The 19,593-nt window shown below is 34.7% G+C and overlaps 1 protein-coding gene across 1 annotated transcript in view; it reads right to left on the bottom strand.

The window, feature by feature from the left end:
• LOC109080755 (scavenger receptor cysteine-rich type 1 protein M130-like) overlaps positions 1 to 19,593 on the bottom strand; it is a 102,447-nt gene that overhangs the window by 28,759 nt on the left and 54,095 nt on the right. The window contains exons 5-11 of the mRNA XM_042732990.1: positions 3,933 to 4,217; positions 3,368 to 3,688; positions 2,445 to 2,750; positions 2,017 to 2,301; positions 1,238 to 1,558; positions 372 to 467; positions 1 to 195 (exon numbers count right to left, since the gene is read on the bottom strand). The exon at positions 1 to 195 is cut by the window's left edge and continues 5 nt beyond it. Coding sequence (XP_042588924.1) covers positions 1 to 195; positions 372 to 467; positions 1,238 to 1,558; positions 2,017 to 2,301; positions 2,445 to 2,750; positions 3,368 to 3,688; positions 3,933 to 4,217 — 1,809 coding nt within the window. The remainder of the gene's footprint in view (positions 196 to 371; positions 468 to 1,237; positions 1,559 to 2,016; positions 2,302 to 2,444; positions 2,751 to 3,367; positions 3,689 to 3,932; positions 4,218 to 19,593) is intronic.

The raw sequence follows: 19,593 nt of genomic DNA, 5'->3' as shown, positions 1-19,593 counted from the left end.
CATAGTGCTCTTCAGAGTCATCAGTATCCACATTCACACTGTCCTGTTCAGAATGATCAGAGTCCACATTGATATAGTCCGGTTCAGAATCATCATGATCCATGTTTTCATCAGGTTGTACATTTCCATAAACAGCCTCATCATTCTCTTCATTTTTGTTATCATGGGATGTACCTGCATATGTATTAGCTGCAGCTACAGACATTGCATAGAAAGGGACATAATTACAGGAAAAGGATGAGGATAAAAGTGACTTAGGATGTTAAAAGAGTTAAAAACAAAATAGAAGACATCATCTGACTTCTTTTAAAAAATGCAACTCTGTTACCTTTTGTAAAAGAGCACTCAAATGAGTTTCCTTTTTCTTATGCTTTTTTGTCTTCTCTTCAGCAGGAGGATGATTATGAGGACAGACAATAAGAGCAGTACAGCTGACACTGCAGCACCAATGACAGGAAGCAGGGAGGCTGAGAAACACATAAGGGTATGAGTTAAAAGGATAGTTCACCCAAAAATGTGTCATTAAAAGCAAACATTCTGTCATTAATTCCTCACCCTCATGTCGTCCCAAACCCACAAGACCTTTGTTCATCTTCGGAACACAAATGAATATATTTTTGATGAAATCTGAGAGCTTTCTGACCCTGCATAGACAGTACCGATGTGGTACTCTAATAAATGGCGGTGAACACTGACAGGGAAGAGAAGAAATGTTGAATAAAGTTGTCATTTTTGTTTTCTTTGCGCATAAAAAGTATTATCGTAGCTTCATAAAATTATGATTTAACCACTGATGCTACATGGAGTATTTTAACAATGTCCTTACTACGTTTCTGGGCCTTGAAGGGTTGTATACTGTACATACATTTTCAATGGAGGGACAGAAAGCTCTCGGACTAAATCTTAAATATCTTAAACTGTGTTCCGAAGATGAACGGAGGTCTTATGGGTTTGGAACAACATGAGGGTGAGTCATTAATGACATAATTTTAATATTTGGGTGAACTAACCCTTTAAACGTGTCAGTTGCGTTGCTGTCTAAGCAGGGTCAGAAAGCTCTCGGATTTCATCAAATATATCTTAATTTGTGTTCGGAAGATGAACGAAGGTCTTACGGGTTTGGAACGACATGAGGGTGAGTAATTAATGACAGTATTTTCATTTTTTGGGTGAACTATTCCCTTAAATTTTCATTACCAGCAGTCCAGCTTGTGTTTAGACTCTTACACATCAGTACCTGTGATAGTGATGAGCAGCAGCTCAGAGGCAGATGAACGGAAGGAGCGTGAGGAGACACTGACTTCATAAACACAACTGTAGTTTCCTTCATTTGAATATTCTGCCTCAGGAAAGAAGAAAGAGGAAGAGTTATTGACAGCTGACTCAGTCTTTGTGATGTTTGACCCTCTGAACAAGTGAAAAGAGCCTCCAGGAAACTGAGATTCAGTGGAACAGATGATAGTGAAACTGTGGCCCCTGGTGATCACTGGCCCCTGAAGCTCCTCGTCAAACCATCCATCAGGAGCACTGTGGGAAATGCTGGGCTGTTGCAAGTTCACTAAAGAACAAGAATACATTAACATTAGGGGTGCACAATAAATATCGGCCAGTAATTAATGTAATATCAAATCCACGTTTTTGCAGCTTGTCAGTTAACAACGGCTCTGTGTAGTAACAGCTGCTCTATGTGAAATCACGCACGTGATGGATTAAAGATGATTAAAGAACCGGCTTTACTGACTAGATGCACATTAATTATCAGCCGATATTTATAGTGCACCCTTAATTTATATGGTTAAACAAAAAAGTTAACTTCTTTAATTAAATAAATAAAAATGACTTTAAGAACTGTATCTTGTCATGATCAAAATTTAATCCACAGCCATTTTACTAAATATCTCAATTGCAAAAAAAAAAAAAAAAAAAAAAAAAAAAAAGACAAAATTATTTCACTTATACTTTACTAATGCATATGATTTATGATGTAGGCAATGACACTAAACTGAACACACTCACCCACAGTGATGGTAACAGTTTTGCTCAAAGGTGACTTAATAGTGTTGTTTTGGTAGGAGTAATGACAGCTGTAGTTGCCCTGATGTGAAACATCTACATTAAGATTGAAAGTCACACCAGATACATGTTTCTGGGAGGATATAGATGGTCCGTTTCTGAAGAGCTGGAATTCAGCATTAGCATTGCATCTTGGTTTAGGTGTTGTGCATCTGAACTGAATATTTTCTCCAGGAGAAACAACTGAATGTGTGGAGGTCAAAGAAAGGGACGGCATTTGCAGGTCGCCTGCAAAAGAAAAATGTGTTTATCTTAAATAGTTTGTTAAAGACATGTAATGTGTAAAAATTAAGGCAATGTAATGAATTTAAGAATTTCTGTTGGTCATTTCCTTCAAGGTAATGTGTAAAGATTCTAAAGATTTGGCTTACCAGAACAAACAACACCAGCATCCTTTCTGTGATTACAGTTATGATTTGTTAGTCCACTGTGTGAACATTGTGTGAGGGTTCCTTCACTTCCTGAGCATTTAACCTCATCCAGCCAGATTGAGCCACTGCCTTGACCAAAGGCAGCACTATGAGGTGCACTGATGGCTGATCCACACTGTAACTGTCTGCACACCACAGCAGCATCATTCATGTCCCAGTCATCATCACACACGGTTCCCCACTGGCCTTTATAACGGATCTCCACTCTTCCACAGCATGAGTCAGACCCATTGACTAATCTTGGATCTAACAGATTACATTAATGAAAGTACAATGACATTAAAATCGTGTTATTTTTGACTTCCTGGAAGTATTTGTACTTGGTAATGTGTTTGACATTATTAGGAGCCAAGGACAAAAGGCCATAGCACTTATTGCTTTTCCTTATTGTTTTCTTTTACTAATAATATAATAATTATCACTAGGGGCCAAAGACTAAAGGGAGATGTTGTTTTGTTGTTTTTAATCACATGGTACTATTTTCATTACAAGAAAGTGCTAAAATATCAAAACACTTTACACTATTGATCTGGAAATTTTGTTGATCTTTAATACAATCACATGCAGCAACATACACAATTACACATACACGTATACATATACACATTCTGACACTGAAAATTTTATAGTTGATAAGTACCACAATGTTTCAGATGCGTTGCTGTCAATGCAGGGTTACAAAGCTCACGGATTTCATCAAATATATCTTAATTTGTGTTCAAAAGATGAACGAAGGTCTTACGGGTTTGGAATGACATGAGGGTGTGGAATTAGTGACAGAATTTTCATTTTTGGGTGAACTATCCCTATAAACATTCATTACCAGCAGTCCAGCTTGTTTTTAGACTCTTACATATCAGTACCTGTGATAGTGATGAGCAGCAGCTCAGAGGCAGATGAACGGAAGGAGCGTGAGGAGACACTGACTTCATAAACACAACTGTAGTATCCATCATTTGAATATTCTGCCTCAGGAAAGAAGAAAGAGGCAGAGTGACTGACAGCTGACTCAGTCCTAGTGATGCTTGACCCTCTGAACAATTGAAAAGATCCTCCAGGAAACTGAGATTCAGTGGAACAGATGATAGTGAAACTGTGGCCCCTGGTGATCACTGCCCCCTGAGGCTCCTTGTTAAACCATCCATCAGGAGCACTGTGGGAAATGCTGGGCTGCTGCAAGTTCACTAAAGAACAAGAATACATTTATATGGTTAAACAAAAAAAGTTAACTTCTTTAATTAAATAAAAATGACTTTAAGAACTGTATCTTGTCGTGATCAAAATTTAATCCACAGCAATTTTACAAAATATCTCAACTGCAAAAAAAGTAAATAAAAAATGAATAAAATGAAAAAATTATTTCACTTATACTTTACTAAAGCATGTGATTTATGGTGTAGGCAATGACACTAAACTGAACACACTCACCCACAGTGATGGTAACAGTTTTGCTCAGAGGTGACTTGATAGTGTTTTGGTAGGAATAATGACAGCTGTAGCTGCCCTGATGTGAAACATCTACATTAACAAGGTTGAAAGTCACACCAGATACATGTTTCTGGGAGGATATAGATGGTCCGTTTCTGAAGAGCTGGAATTCAGCATTAGCATTGCATCTTGGTTTAGGTGTTGTGCATCTGAACTGGATATTTTCTCCAGGAGAAACAACTGAATGTGTGGAGGTCAAAGAAAGGGTCGGCATCTGCAGGTCGCCTGCAAAAGAAAAATGTTTTTATTTGAAATAGTTTAAGACATAATGTGTAAAAACATGAAATTCATGAAGCTTAATGTAATTTCTGTTCCTCATTTCCTTCAAGGTAATGTGTCAAGATGCAAAAGATTTGACTTGCCTGAACAAACAACACCAGCATCTTCACCATGATTACAGTCATTTTTTCCTAGTCCTTTGTGTGAACATTGTGTGAGGGTTCCTTCACTTCCTGAGCATTTAATATCATCCAGCCAAATTGATCCACTGCCTTGACCAAAGGCAGCACTTTGAGGTGCACTGATGGCTGATCCACACTGTAACTGTCTGCACACCACAGCAGCATCATTCATGTCCCAGTTATCATCACACACGGTTCCCCACTGGCCCTTATAACGGATCTCCACTCTTCCACAGCATGAGTCAGACCCACTGACCAATCTTATGTCTGGTAGTTGGCCTTAAAAATGAAAGTACAATGTGATTAAAAATGTGTTATTTTTGGCTTGCTTTAGGTATTTTGTATGTGTTTGACATTGTTGGGAGCCAAGCACCAAACATGCATTGCCTGTTATTATAAGTTTACTTATAATTCTTATTCTTAATTCTTATATTATTACTTGAAGCCAAACACTTTAGGTTAATGGTTTTTTTTTTTTTTTTTTTTTTATTGATGTTGTAGTATTTTTATTTTTTTTGCAAGCAGCACATTTTCAAAACACTTTAATTTTTTAGACAACTAAATAAGCTGGTACAAAAATTAACCTAAGAAAATACTGCATAAAATATCAAGTTGAACAGCAAAACCATAATTTGAAAACACATGTAGACTTTTACCTAAGCAGCCAACACCTGCATCTTCAGAATGACCACAGTTATGCGTTCCAATAGAAGGATGTGAGCACAGTGTGAATGATGATTCACTTCCTGAACATCTTACATCATCCAACCAGATCGGACCACTTCCCTGGCCAAAATGAGCACTGTTTTGTGCACTAACAGCTCTTCCACATCCCAACTGTCTGCACACCACAGCAGCATCATTCATGTCCCAGTCATCATCACACACTGTCCCCCACTGGCCATTATAAAGGATCTCAACTCTTCCAGAGCAGCCATTATTACCATTCACCAGTCTGATACTATAATCTCCTAAAAACAAAATAACTCCATTATGATACAACTCATCTTACAACAGGCTAAACTTGCAGACTAGCCAAAACAGTGACTACTTATGTCATGATATAATTAGAATAAAATTTTTAAAACCGTGTGACTAACAACTTGTGACTCACCAGTTACAGAAGTCAGTGCACTGGCTGTTGAGATGAAAAACAGGGACAATTAAATATACTGTTGACTTACAATTAGATATGATTTACAAAATAAAAAAAATTAAAAAGAGAGAGATAGACAGACAGCCGATAATTGCATCCTATTCTTAGTCAGTGGTGTCTCAAACCAATCTCTAAAAGTTTCTGGCAAGAGAGGTGGGATAAGGAGGGAAAGGGAAGACACTGTATAGAATTCAAAGAGAAGTAGGCCATAAGAGAGAGATCTGTGGAAATAGGAGGGAAGACGTGGTTATTTCATGTCTCCGTATAGATCATACGGCTCTCAACCACTCCTTAAGTATTATTGGGAAACATGAGTCAGGTTTATGTAATAATTGTAATAAACCAGAGACAGTAGAGCATGTTAGAGTGCACAAGATATAAAAATTAAAGGTTAAAACTAGAAAATCAAATCAAGTCAACAGACATACGTGATTTGTCAGTTCAGAATTTATTAAGAAATTCATAAAAATTTTTAAAGATATTAGAATATAATTATATAAATTATAAAAATAAATTCATTTTTTATTTGTATTACCTAAGTAGTCTATATGATACACCTTATGTCAAAAATGATTGATGGCTTTCAGCTTTGTGACCTTTCCCCTCCCCCCACGTAGCCCACCCACATTGTGTTGACCCAGTGACCTATCCAGATGTTCCCCCTTGACCTGTTAATGATATCCAGATGTGAAAACCGGCATATGTGAAACTCCGACGTCAACCTTTGACCTCCTGGGATGACATACGATGTTTGTACAGATGTTTGACCGTGTCCGAGCAGTGACAGGTGATGAATGAGCTCCTGAAGAATGTTTTTGAAGATCTTATGGTCCGTCCTGAGGAATGTGTTTGAAGACTTTAATGGTCTGTTCCGACATCCGCTGTGTTTGCCCCATCTGGTGTCCGGTTGCGTTCAAAGGCAGGTTTTTTTGCTGTCTCTCTCACTCTATGGGAGATGTGAGAAAGATATTGGTTTTAAGGTCAATAATTAATAAACAAATCTTTCAGATCATGAGATCACAATATGTGTGTGCTCGCATATATAATCTGATGGTTGTATAAAATAATTAAAATAAAATATGTAACATGACTTTTAATAAATTGGAGATAAAACAATAAATAAATAAATAAAATTACCCTTACATTTTTCAGGAGAAAGTCTTCCTCCTAACACAGGTATGACGATTCTTCAAATGAAATGTTTAAGTTTCAGCCCCCCCCCCCCCCAACATGTCCGGACATGTCAAATGTCCATGTTTTATGGAGGCTTTACATTGACAATTCAATTCAATCTACATTATATTTATATATTTATATTTAAATTATATTAATTAATTTTATACACTCGCATTCCCTAAAGCTACCCATCACAGTAAACTTTCTAATTTTCAGAAACATCATGTTTTATAATTTCTAATTTAGAAAAGCATGGTCATGGTGACAAACATTTGGAGTATTACTACATTCCATTATGACATTCCATAGACATAATGATTTACTGTACAAACTGTACACCTACGCATCACAAAAATTCTGCATATAAACATTTTTAGTTAAATATTGTTTTTAAGCAATCTGAATTATGAGGACTCTAAATATCCCCATAAACCACATTTACATTGTTATAGCAGTGTAATACCCATGCCATTACGCAAATCTGTGCTCTGATAAATCATATAACAAGCACACACACACACACACACACACACACACACACACACACACACACACACACAAAAACATTATAGGCTAAAACATTCTTATCCCCATTTTAAAGAAAATGATGGCATGTTACTAAAGCAAATCATTTTAAAACAGCTACTCAACATTTAAGTGTATTGATCTTATAAAACACATTTTAAATGAAAATGTTAGTTTTTCACTAGCTACACATAAACGTTGTTTTCACAAAAATTTAAACATGTACAATCATGTCAAGATATATCCAGTGCACCAGTGATTATACATAACATACTTTATAAAAATAAACATTTACTATAGTTTCATTTGTCAATTAAAATGCTTTACATTATTAAGCCAATGACGTTCATACCCACGAGTAAAATGTTTACAAAATGTACATAAGTTGGAAAATCAAATCCTGCTTTGAGGTCTTCTCACTAACAGGAGTGAATTGACAGTCTGAGACGGTCATGCTGACACACACACACACACACACACACACACACACACACACACACACACACACACACACACACGCACTCACACTCACATACATGCTCGCACACGTTCTTGGTTTTTATGTTTTAGGGGACATTCTATAGGAGTAATGATTTTGTGCTGTACAAACCTCTACCCATCACACAAAAATTTCTGCATATTTTAATTTTTCAATAAAACATTGTTTGCAAGTATTTTAATTATGAGTACTCAAGAAATGGCATCATAATCAAATTTACGTCATTATATCCGAGTTATACGCACGTCATTAAAAGTTTTTTTTTCATTGTAATATGTCATATAAATATGAACACACATACATAAACATTTCGAGCTAAAAAGAGCCTTATCTAAAATATATGACACCATAGTAACATGCTACTGAAACAAATAATTTATCATACATTTAAACACTTATTCAACACTTATTTAAGCTTACTGAACCTTTAAAACACACTATTCTCTTATTTTAAAGAAGACAGTAGCAAATAAAATTGTAATTATATATAACACGCTGTATAAAATAAACATTTAATGTAGTTTTAGGTCACAATAAATACAGCTTAAATTTTTCTGTGACCAATAATGTCCATTCTGTGAATGAAATGTTTCCAATAAAATAAAACGCATTTAGTTTAATTTGAAATATAAACAAAACTCCCAGATCGTCCCAGGGTTAAACACCGTTGTGAAATGAATGTTTCTGACCAACTCAGAGTAGGGTGGAGTTACAGATCAGATCTGAGATGTAGTCTGTTAACCATTTTCCAGAGTGAACGTCTTCATTTAAAACAAAGTATTATTATTATTATTAAAGCACAATCTTAAGTGTTTAAATAAGATCTTTCAAAATTAAAAGATTGCTTAAGTTTTAAATAAACTATTTTACTTATTTGCTTTCATATTTAACCTAAATTATGATTTTTTTATTCAAAAGTACCTGTTCAAATCTTAGTTTATCATTTTAAAGGAAACTTGTACTTAGTTTATTTTATTTCAAATAATTTTCCCACTTAAAGGGCTAAACTACGGAGCTCCTTAAGGTTCATTGTGGTGGAAAAAAATCAGAGTGAGTGAAAAAATTTGGGGTGGGAGGAAAAAATATATTTTTAATTTTTTTGCGTTCTCTCGCGCAAAACTTTTGCGTTCCCTCGAGAAACTTTGCGTTCCCTCGCAAAACTTTTGCGTTCTCTCGCAAAACTTTTGCGTTCTCTCGCAAAGATATTTGCGTTCCCTCGCAAAACTTTTGCGTTCTCTCGCAAAGATATTTGCGTTCCCTCGCAAAACTTTTGCGTTCTCTCGCAAAATTATTTGCGTTCTCTCGCAAAACTTTTGCGTTCCCTCGCAAAACGTTTGCGTTCTCTCGCAATTTATCATCCAAAAAAATATACAGTCGTGGCTTAATTTTTTGATTGTTGAGTTGATTTTGGTTTTATTCATTGCAAGTGCGGCCTGTTCATTATTAAAATAAAGAATCACCAATACAGATATAACGTTACACAATCAATTTAAATAATCTGTATTATGTCTGTGCCGTATCGTGAGCCCCGGCCCACTCCAGTGCGGCACATTTTTGTTCATTATGATTATTATGCGAATATGGAAACATTTGGATTTGTGATGAAAGAGAGCTGTGAGCCCAGTTTCGCTTTACATTAGGTTTTGGCTTGTTTCTAGCTATTCTGGGCTTGTCTGCTTTCCTGTGCATAATAGGCTATATTTTATTAATAAACTGTTTACCATATTTTGGTTTTAGCCTATATAGCCTACTGTCTTTTGTCCAGCTTCCCTTAAGGATCCTTTCTATATCCTGACGGTTTTAAATGTGGGAGAAACGTTGTATTATGGCTATTTGCTTTACTGATAGCTATTAAGGTTATTAATATTACAATGTTTATTAGCATTAATAGTATTTATTAGGCTTTACCGAATTGGGCCTCCAATGCCACTGTTATAGTAGCTACATCCACATTAAGTGTTTTAGAATGTCCCAAAACCATGTCTTAAACTATAGGCAAAGCTGACTGTAGCCTATTTGAACTTGAGTCCAAGTTTAAAATAAAACTCTTTCTTTCTACGAGGGATAGCCTACGCTTAAAGTGCAGTTTACCAGGTTACGTTCATATTCTGGGCTATTCTGCTTGTCTGTCTACTTTAATAATATGGTGTGTAATCCGTGTACTGAATTTAGTCATCCAGTGTGTAACAAACGTTATAGTCACGGGAAGAATGAGGCGGGAACCGGCGAACATTCAAACAAAACTTTAATAATAAAATATACCTAAAAGACCGCGACAGCCCCTACTCGTGGACGACTGTCGCACACAAACAGAACCAAAACACAAAATAAAGTCCGAGCCTGGTCCTCTATCGTCCAACACTGTCATCAGTCCCTCCTTCAGTTCTCCTTCGCGGGACTCGTTACCGGTGAATGGCGCAGGTGCTCCACCGGCCTCGCTCCGTTCCCACGGCTCTCACACAGTGTTTTACATTAAGTAATTTAGTATGTCCCAAAACCGTGCCGTAATAAGCATGCACTGACTATTTCTCCAAGTTCAAAACAAAACTCTATGAACCGCTCCATTGTGAACTTATGGAGCTGTATAAACCACTACAAGCTGTAAAGTAAACAGGAAGTGTTTGTCCGAACTCAGCTGGTTTTGCGAGAGAACGCAAACGTTTTGCGAGGGAACGCAAATAATTTTGCGAGAGAACGCAAATGTTTTGCGAGGGAACGCAAATAATTTTGCGAGAGAGACGCAAAAGTTTTGCGAGGGAACGCAAATATCTTTGCGAGAGAAGGAACGCAAAAGTTTTGCGAGAGAACGCAAAAGTTTTTGCAAAGTTTCTCGAGGGAACGCAAAAGTTTTGCGAGAGTTTTGAGAGGTTTTGCGAGAGAATTAAAAATATTTAATTTCCTCCCACCCCAAATTTTTTCACTCACTCTGATTTTTTTCCACCACAATGAACCTTAAGGGGCTCCGTACTAAACAAAAAAGTGACCATATCGTAGAGTTTTCCTATTGTCCTCTAATGTTTTCCTACTCAGAATCTGACATCCCGATTTATTTCTTCACTTATTGTTCTATATCAGATTTTTCTGAACCGTCCTTTATCATGATAAATATCATATACTATCAATATACTATTGGTTATCTACTGAAAATATAAGTAGAAAGTTACAATATGTGCTCTATCCACATTGTATGCTGGTCTTTGAAGAAAGATTTTTATGTCTTTTGCAGGCACCAACCCCCATAACGTTCCGGCTCATTGAAAATGTTTGTCAACTACAGACGTGAAAAGACTTTCCAAAAACATCCATGTCACCGCGATACGACCAAATTTAGCTTCATATCCGTTGTGTTATAATAACAAAGTCATTAATCTCTTTCTTTTATAAGATTTATTATAAGTCTGATAATTATGCAGTCAATACACGATGAGACAAGAATCAGCCTACAAAATAATATACCAGATAAAATATCATTCTTTCTTTTTGTCAAATCTACATTGAAATTTTTTTTTTTATGTAGTTCTATGTGGGGCAAAGTTGTAATTTCCTAGTTACCCAGAAAGCGTATTTAACGTCATTTAAGAAAAGGGTCATAATGTCTATACAGAAAAGCCTCCTCTTGATCTACTGTGACTGTCATTTTACTTAGGGTTAGGGTTATGGATGAAGCTGTTCAAATTTAGTTTGTTGGACTGTATATGTCATTACTATGACTGTAGGCGATGCCTTCTCTCTAAGAGCGGTCAGCATTCAGCGTTTATAGAAATAAATTAAATTAAGAATGTTTCTACGTGAGTGCGTTTGACTAATCTGTATTTCTTTTTAGGACGATTAACCATTTCCATATCCATACAATGAAATGTCAATACGAAAAGTAAGTCTTGCTGTTTTACACTTACAACAGAAACATATCTAGCCATTGCTCTAAAAGCTACACATTCAGTAAAGTTTAAGGTTGTACACCCTCTTGAAAAGGCTACAGACACAAAATATGAAATCCCTATGTAACTGAAGAACCCCAAACACTAAGAAAACTATCATATGAATACAGAAAAACCACTCGTGTTCATTTGGGTAAATTTTTGTAAACGCTGTTTTACTGTTTTTCTTGCACCGATACATCTAGAGCTCTTGTTCAGATAGCTGATGATGATGTTCTCAGTTTATTTGTCGTACTTGTTTCTTTTAACATTCCCGCTCAACATTAAAGCATAGGACTGCGCGTACTTCCCATAGGTCTTACTGGCATAAAGTTGGCTTGACGTTGGACGTTCGATATTCGCAAATCTAGAGACCGTCTCTAAAGTTACATGCGAAACTACTATACACTTCCTCAATGTCAATAGCATGCAAGGAGAATGAATAACAGTCATGAAAACAACTGTTAACTGTTCATCCAGGTGTCAACTATAATGCACACCTTTTATATTTTTTGATAAATATTAAAATAAACTGTAAATCAGATTTAAAATATTGCTAATTTTCATTACCGAATGGGCTCAAATTTAAAATATGCCATTATTTGAAGCTCAATAGCATTTGAACAGAATGACTCACATTCATAAAACCATAGGCGGAGTTTCACTTTTATGCTTGGGGGGGCACCCACTGGCAGACGAGCCACGAACACTTTTTTTTTTTTTATTTGTTCTATATTTCATATATTTATATAATATATATTCGACAGTAAAATACATAATAAATAAATAAATAAATAAATAAATAAATAAATAAATAAATAAATAAAAAATTCCCGAGGGTACGCGCAGAGTTTTTTTTTAATTTATTTTTTTATGGAGGACCAAATGATCAGTGAGAGCAGAACGAATGTGCCACACGTTTCAAACTCAACTAAATGGTAAAATACATATATCAAGAGCATGCTCACAGATGAAAACAGGGAACAAAACAGCATTTGATGAAGTGGATTAGAGCCCTGCAGGGTCCTCAAATATAGGCCCTAGCCAGTCTTTTTTCCCCATTTCCCCAAAACAGCTTATACTACTCTTTCAGCTATTAAAGTAGTTCAGTTTTGTATGTAATGGAAAAGTGAATATATTTCGTTTAGTTGTTTTTATAAATTTAATTTAGATAAACGTTTGGAGCATTTTTTTTGTTCCTTAAATGTAAGCGGCCAGCGGCAGACAGTGAATTGATCATAGCCTATATGTTTAATCAATTTAGCCTTCTCAAATCATCACATCTTATATATAAATCTATATTTATAACAGTTCAAGCATATTACAATGTTAGTTTAAATGTTTAACCTAGATAAATGTGCGCTGTTAGACGCTTATCCAGTCGTTTGTGTGGAGAGTGGAAGCCGCAGGACATGGAGGCGCCAGCGCGAACAATAGTATTTTTTCTAGCAGTGGAAACAACTTTAAATACGCAGTCATTTTTGCTCATAAAGGTAAGAGTAATACATCATTTTAAACTATAAAGGGTCTAGTTTTATTTGTGTGCACTCACAATATCAACAAAACTTTGTGCTTTTATAAAATAAAGAAAACAAATGCTTTCTGCAGTCTCGGTCTTGAACAGGAGTACTTCACAATGATTTTTTTTTTCTTAGGTTCAATGATGAACCTAAACTCAGTGAATTGCCTCACAGAAATGGTAAAAAAAAATATATAGAAAGCTTTAAATTACTTCTTTAAAATTAAATAATTCAAATTGAAAATAGAAACTCTTTCATTGTGTAATCCGTGCATTTCTCTCTAAAGGCACATCCAATGAGATGGCGAGTCATTTTTTTCATAACCATAATTGATGGATGTCTAAAATCTAAAAATAAGGAAAAGCCTAAAACAGGCCCGATTATAATTTGCGTTTTATTTTATAATTCTGTACAATTTCTTCTGATTTTTATGTTGCTCTGTTCTGAATACCTTAAAATTTAAAGGACTTGCTGCAACACAATTTTGTCTGATATGTGAATTATTTATTATCCTATTTAAAAAAAATATTATCCATTCAGCAAATGCTTTAAAAACAGCTTTAAAAACCCTTTATTGAATTCCAGATTCTTTTAAAGTACTTTTCACTATAAATTTTATGGGCAGCTTGAATTTTAAATATTGTCATGAATTATTTGTATTCCCATTTGTAAAATAGCCAACAAATTAATTGTTGTGGGCTAACCCGATCTCATGGTGAAATATAGCACGGTTTTCTGCTTCTATTTGGTGTAATACTGTATGTATATGCAGAAATTTACTTTGGGATGCAAAAGACTGATAAATTCATAATTAATGGCATGGCTGGTTCAGTCGACAGAAATGCGGGACACACGGGCCTATAATAACTGCTGAAATGTTTGCGGGGCAAATCTCAGGTCAGTCTGAGCGCTCATGGTATGCACAGTCATCTTTAAGTTTCTAAAGAGTAATCGACGCACATTTCACAAGATCCACTTCAGCTGTCACTAGCCAAGGGTGAATAAGCCTTGTGTATGTGCTTTAACTAAATACTGAATCACGCGCCACACTCAAGGCCATCGCTTCAAATCGCCTGTCCAATTCAGCCAGAAATGACTCAGTCCACCACATTTTTATTAGCGAGTTTATAAAGAAAACAACGAATATTTGTTAACTTGCTAAAGCTGGAAAATAACGAAAAGAGAGCTCTCATGTTAAGAACCATCCGCGACTCGGGAGGATATGGGACTTAAATAATTCATTTAACCCAAAACGTACTTATTCTAACCACTAAAATAATAAAATAATACAAATAAAATGAGAAAATGTTAATTATGTAATTTTTCTATTTTATTCATAGCTCAGACAAAACCATTATCGGCTCTCGTCTGGGGGGGCAGTGCCCCCCCTAGCCCCCCCTAAACTCCGCCTATGCATAAAACATACTGTAAAGTGTTCATCTAGGTGTCAACTATAATGCACACCGTTGATATTTTTCATAATTATTCAAATAAACTGTAAATCATATGTAAAATATTGCTACTTTTCATTACTGAATGCATTTAAATACAAATTAAAAGCTCAATAGCATTTGAACAGAATGACTCACATTCATAAAACATACTGTAAAGTGTTCATCTAGGTGTCAACTATAATGCACACCATTCATATTTTTCATAATTATTCAAATAAACTGTAAATCATATGTAGAATATTGCTAATTTTCATTACTGAATGGGCTCAAATTTAAAATATGCCATAATTTGAAGCTCAATAGCATTTGAACAGAATGACTCACTTTCATAAAACATACTGTAAAGTGTTCATCTAGGTATCAACTATAATGCACACCTTTCATATTTTTTATAATTATTCAAATAAACTGTAAATCATATGTAAAATATTGCTAATATGGCATATTTACATTTCAGCCCATTCTGTTCAAATGCTATTGAGCTTTTAATTTGTATTTAAGTGCATTCGGTAATGAAAAGTAGCAATATTTTACATATGATTTACAGTTTATTTGATTAATTATGAAAAATATAAAAGGTGTGCATTATAGCTGACACCTGGATGAACAATTTACAGTATGTTTTATGAATGTGAGTCATTCTGTTCAAATGCTATTGAGCTTTTAATTTGTATTTAAATGCATTCGGTAATGAAAAGTAGCAATATTTTACATATGATTTACAGTTTATTTGAATAATTATGAAAAATATGAATGGTGTGTATTATAGTTGACACCTAGATGAAACACTTTACAGTATGTTTTATGAATATGAGTCATTCTGTTCAAATGCTATTGAGCTTTTAATTTGTATTTAAGTGCATTCGGTAATGAAAATTTAAAATATTTTACATTTGATTTACAGTTTATTTGAATAATTATGAAACATATGTATGGTGTGCATTATAGTTGACACCTAGATGAACACTTTACAGTATGTTTTATGAATGTGAGTCATTCTGTTCAAATGCTATTGAGCTTTAAATTTGTATTTAAGTGCATTCGGTAATGAAGAGTAGCAATATTTTACATATGATTTACAGTTTATTTGAATAATTATGAAAAATATAAAAGGTGTGCATTATAGCTGACACCTAGATGAACACTTTACAGTATGTTTTATGAATGTGAGTCATTCTGTTCAAATGCTTTTGAGCTTTAAATTTGTATTTAAGTGCATTCGGTAATGAAAAGTAGCAATATTTTACATATGATTTACAGTTTATTTGAATAATTATGAAAAATATGAAAGGTGTGCATTATAGTTGACACCTAGATGAACAATTTACAGTATGTTTTATGAAAGTGAGTCATTCTGTTCAAATGCTATTGAGCTTCAAATTATGACATATTTTAAATTTGAGCCCATTCGGTAATGAAAATTAGAAATATTTGATTTAAAGTTTTTAATAATTATCAAAAAATATAAAAGGTGTGCATTATAGTTGACACCTGGATGAACAGTTAACAGTTGTTTTCATGACTGTTAGTCATTCTCCTTGCATGCTATTGACGTTAGAGAAGTGTATAGTAGTTTCGCATGTAACTTTAGAGACGGTCCCTAGATTTGCGAATATCGAACGTCCAACGTCAAGCCAACTTTATGCCAGTGTCATACTGATAATCATCTAGCGAGTGCTACATTTCTTCTGTTTTGTCCACTTTTGACAGGTTTGCTATAGGGTCTATGTCAACTTGTTGTAATGCGATCACAATTAAAAACCATAACATTATAATACACCCCACTTTGAAAAGGTTATAGACATAGTCATTTATACAGGAAATATGTTCTCCCAACATAAATATGTATTGGTACAACAAATACCTGATACTGAAATCCTCTCTTCTAAATTGATAATATCGAGATATGTGAAATTATTGAGACGCTAGTCGATTTCATACTAGCCTGAGACATACTGGTCTGTGTAAAATTTCTTTTCTGGCTAGATAACCTGTGATGTCATTACTATTGTTTGTAATAACAATTTGATCATTTTCTTCATTACTTCATTGTATGCATGTAAATTCAACAAAGTATTGTTAAAAATAAAAGAATCACTTTACTCGTTATTCTTTTCTCCGAGTTCAATTTACTGATTTTGCATAGGCCTACGTCCGAAGAGACTTACAAATGAGGACTAAGTGTTGTGATAGTCTAACGCAGTACACATAGCAAGATTTTTTTAATCAATTGAATAAAAAGAAAACGAGCAGGCCTAATAGAATGTACGAGTGTAGACGGAAAATAATTAAGAAACAATCTTGTATCTTATATCGGATATAAACTAAGATAGTGTAACATAAACGACACGAATGAAGACGACGGGTTAAAACGATATTTTATTAAGCAAATTCACAGAAATATTGTCCTCTAACATATCTAACATGACAGCAAAATCTAGGAAGCAAAGCGTAAGACCTAACAATTACCATTAGATGGGAAACAAATTCAAACAGAAAGAACGAGCAAAGTCATGGTAACTTATAAATTTGTTCTTGTTTCAGAGTGTAACCCTATATAAAAAAAAATCTCTGCGGCCCTATATCTCACAACGGTGTGCTGAGGCAAGCGCGGTAGCTCCATTAAATAAGAGGATAAAGTCAAGATATCTAGCAATTTTAGGTATACTTACCAGGAATAAGCCTGGTTCGTGAAAGACTTAGAAAAGTCATTTGTGTTTGTGTTGTTAGGCTATATTGTCGCTATAAAGATTTGTACGTTTGCATAAATATCAACGTGAAACGCTGTTACAGAATTTGCCTTGATGACATTGGATGAAATATTTTATTAAAAGATAACACAGAGGACTGTTTGAGTAACACTCTGTCAAGTGTTCATCCAACTACTGTAAAAACCTGTAACTTTATTATGATTAATTTAAAAATATATAAGCTTCACTCCTGACACGTTTGTTACTGACTATAAACTAATACTTAAGCTAAACAAACATTTGCTGTTGTGAAACATTAAGAGAATTAAGAGACGATGGCCTCATGTTTTCTTAAAAATGAACAGCCAGACATGACAATGTACACTTACATGTTTCCTGGAACAAAACTAAAAGTCCGAGGCCTAAATCACAAAGAATGAATAAAACGGACTGAATCATCACGTTAGCTTAAAACAACTGATTTATTAGAGATGGATGTGGACAAAGAGAATAGTGTTTCCACACCATATTCAACTTTTAATGTGTAACTTTATGCATTCTGAATGAAATAGATGTACATGTCAGTGGCGGCTCGTCAGGGGAGGCAAAGCCTCCCCAAAAATTTGAGGTGAAAATGAGAGGAGGACTATTTAATGTTAATAAAATTTACAATTCGTTTTAGTTAATGTCTAAGAATGTGTATTTTGTGTTTGTAATTTCACAGCTGTAATACCATAACATGTTAGTGAAGTTGGAAAGCGCTGCTTTTCTATCGCGAATGTGCCAAATGTGCTGATATAATTACAACCGCTAGGTGATAGAGAAGGGGAGGGGGAGGCAGGGGGAGAGTTGAGCTCTCGTGCCTCAGTTGGTAAAAAGAATTAGCCAGTCAGCATAAAGTGTTCACTTTTAGCGCTGAGAAGTGTTGAGAAAAGAAACCTCGTAAAGGAGGCTAGCCTCCCGTCTGGTATCAACTAATCATATAGACGTAAATTATGTGATATTAGTTTGAACGTCTCACGCTGCGCTGTACTTATGATGACTAGTGATATTGAATATTTGATCGCCAACAGATTTACCAAGTTGTCATTCAAACAGTATATATACAAAAAAATAAAAAATTAAAAAAGGGAAAACACGCCTGAGCTGGATATAGGTTACAGCAGTTACAACTTAATTAAATAGCACAACAGGCAAAATGTTTATGTATGTGTGTTCATGTTTATATGACTTATCACGACGAAAAAAAAAATGTTTAATGACGTGGGTATTACTCTGATATAATGACGTAAATGTGATTATGATGCCATTTCTTGAATTCTCATAATTAAAATACTTGCAAACAATATTGAAAAATTAAAATATGCAGAAATTTTTGTGTGATGGGTAGATGTTTGTACAGCACAAAATCATTACTCCTATAGAATGTCCCCTAAAACATAAAAGCCAAAAACGTGTGCGAGCATGTGTGTATGTGAGTGTGAGTGCGTGTGTGTGTGTGTGTGCATGTGTGAGTGAGTTGTGAGTATGTGAGTGTGAAGGTGTCTCTCTGTGTGTGTGTGTGAGTGTGTGTGTGTGTGTCAGCATTACCATCTCAGACTGTCAATTCACTCCTGTTAGTGAGAAGAGCTCAAAGCAGGATTTGATTTTTACTTGTGGGTATGAACGTCATTGGCTTAATAATGTAAAGCATTTTTATTGACAAATGAAACTATAGTAAATGTTTATTTTTATAAAGTATGTTATGTATAATGGTGCACTGGATATATTTTGACATGATTGTACATGTTTGAATTTTTGTGAAAACAACGTTTATGTGTAGCTAGTGAAAAACTAAAATTTTCATTTAAAATGCGTTTTATAAGATCAATAAACTTAAATGTTGAGTATAGTTGTTTTAAAATGATTTGCTTTAGTAACATGCCGTCATTTTCTTTAAAATGGGGATAAGGCTGTTCTAGCCTATAATGTTTATACTGTATGTGTGTGTGTGTGTGTGTGTGTGTGTGCTTGTTATATGATTTATCAGAGCACAGATTTGCGTAATGGCATGGGTATTACACTGCTATAACAATGTAAATGTGGTTTATGGAGATATTTTGAGTCCTCATAATTCAGATTGCTTAAAAACAATATTTAACTAAAAATGTTTGTATGCAGAATTTGTGTGATGGGTAGGTGTACAGTTTGTACAGTAAAAAATCATTATGTCTATGGAATGTCATAATGGAATGTAGTAATACTCCAAATGTTTGTCACCATG

The sequence above is a fragment of the Cyprinus carpio genome, chromosome A3, assembly GCF_018340385.1.
Source record: "Cyprinus carpio isolate SPL01 chromosome A3, ASM1834038v1, whole genome shotgun sequence".
Taxonomy (NCBI): Eukaryota; Metazoa; Chordata; class Actinopteri; order Cypriniformes; family Cyprinidae; genus Cyprinus; species Cyprinus carpio.
The sequence above is the reverse complement of the archived record's forward strand: the minus strand, read 5'-3'. Positions and strand labels throughout refer to the sequence as shown.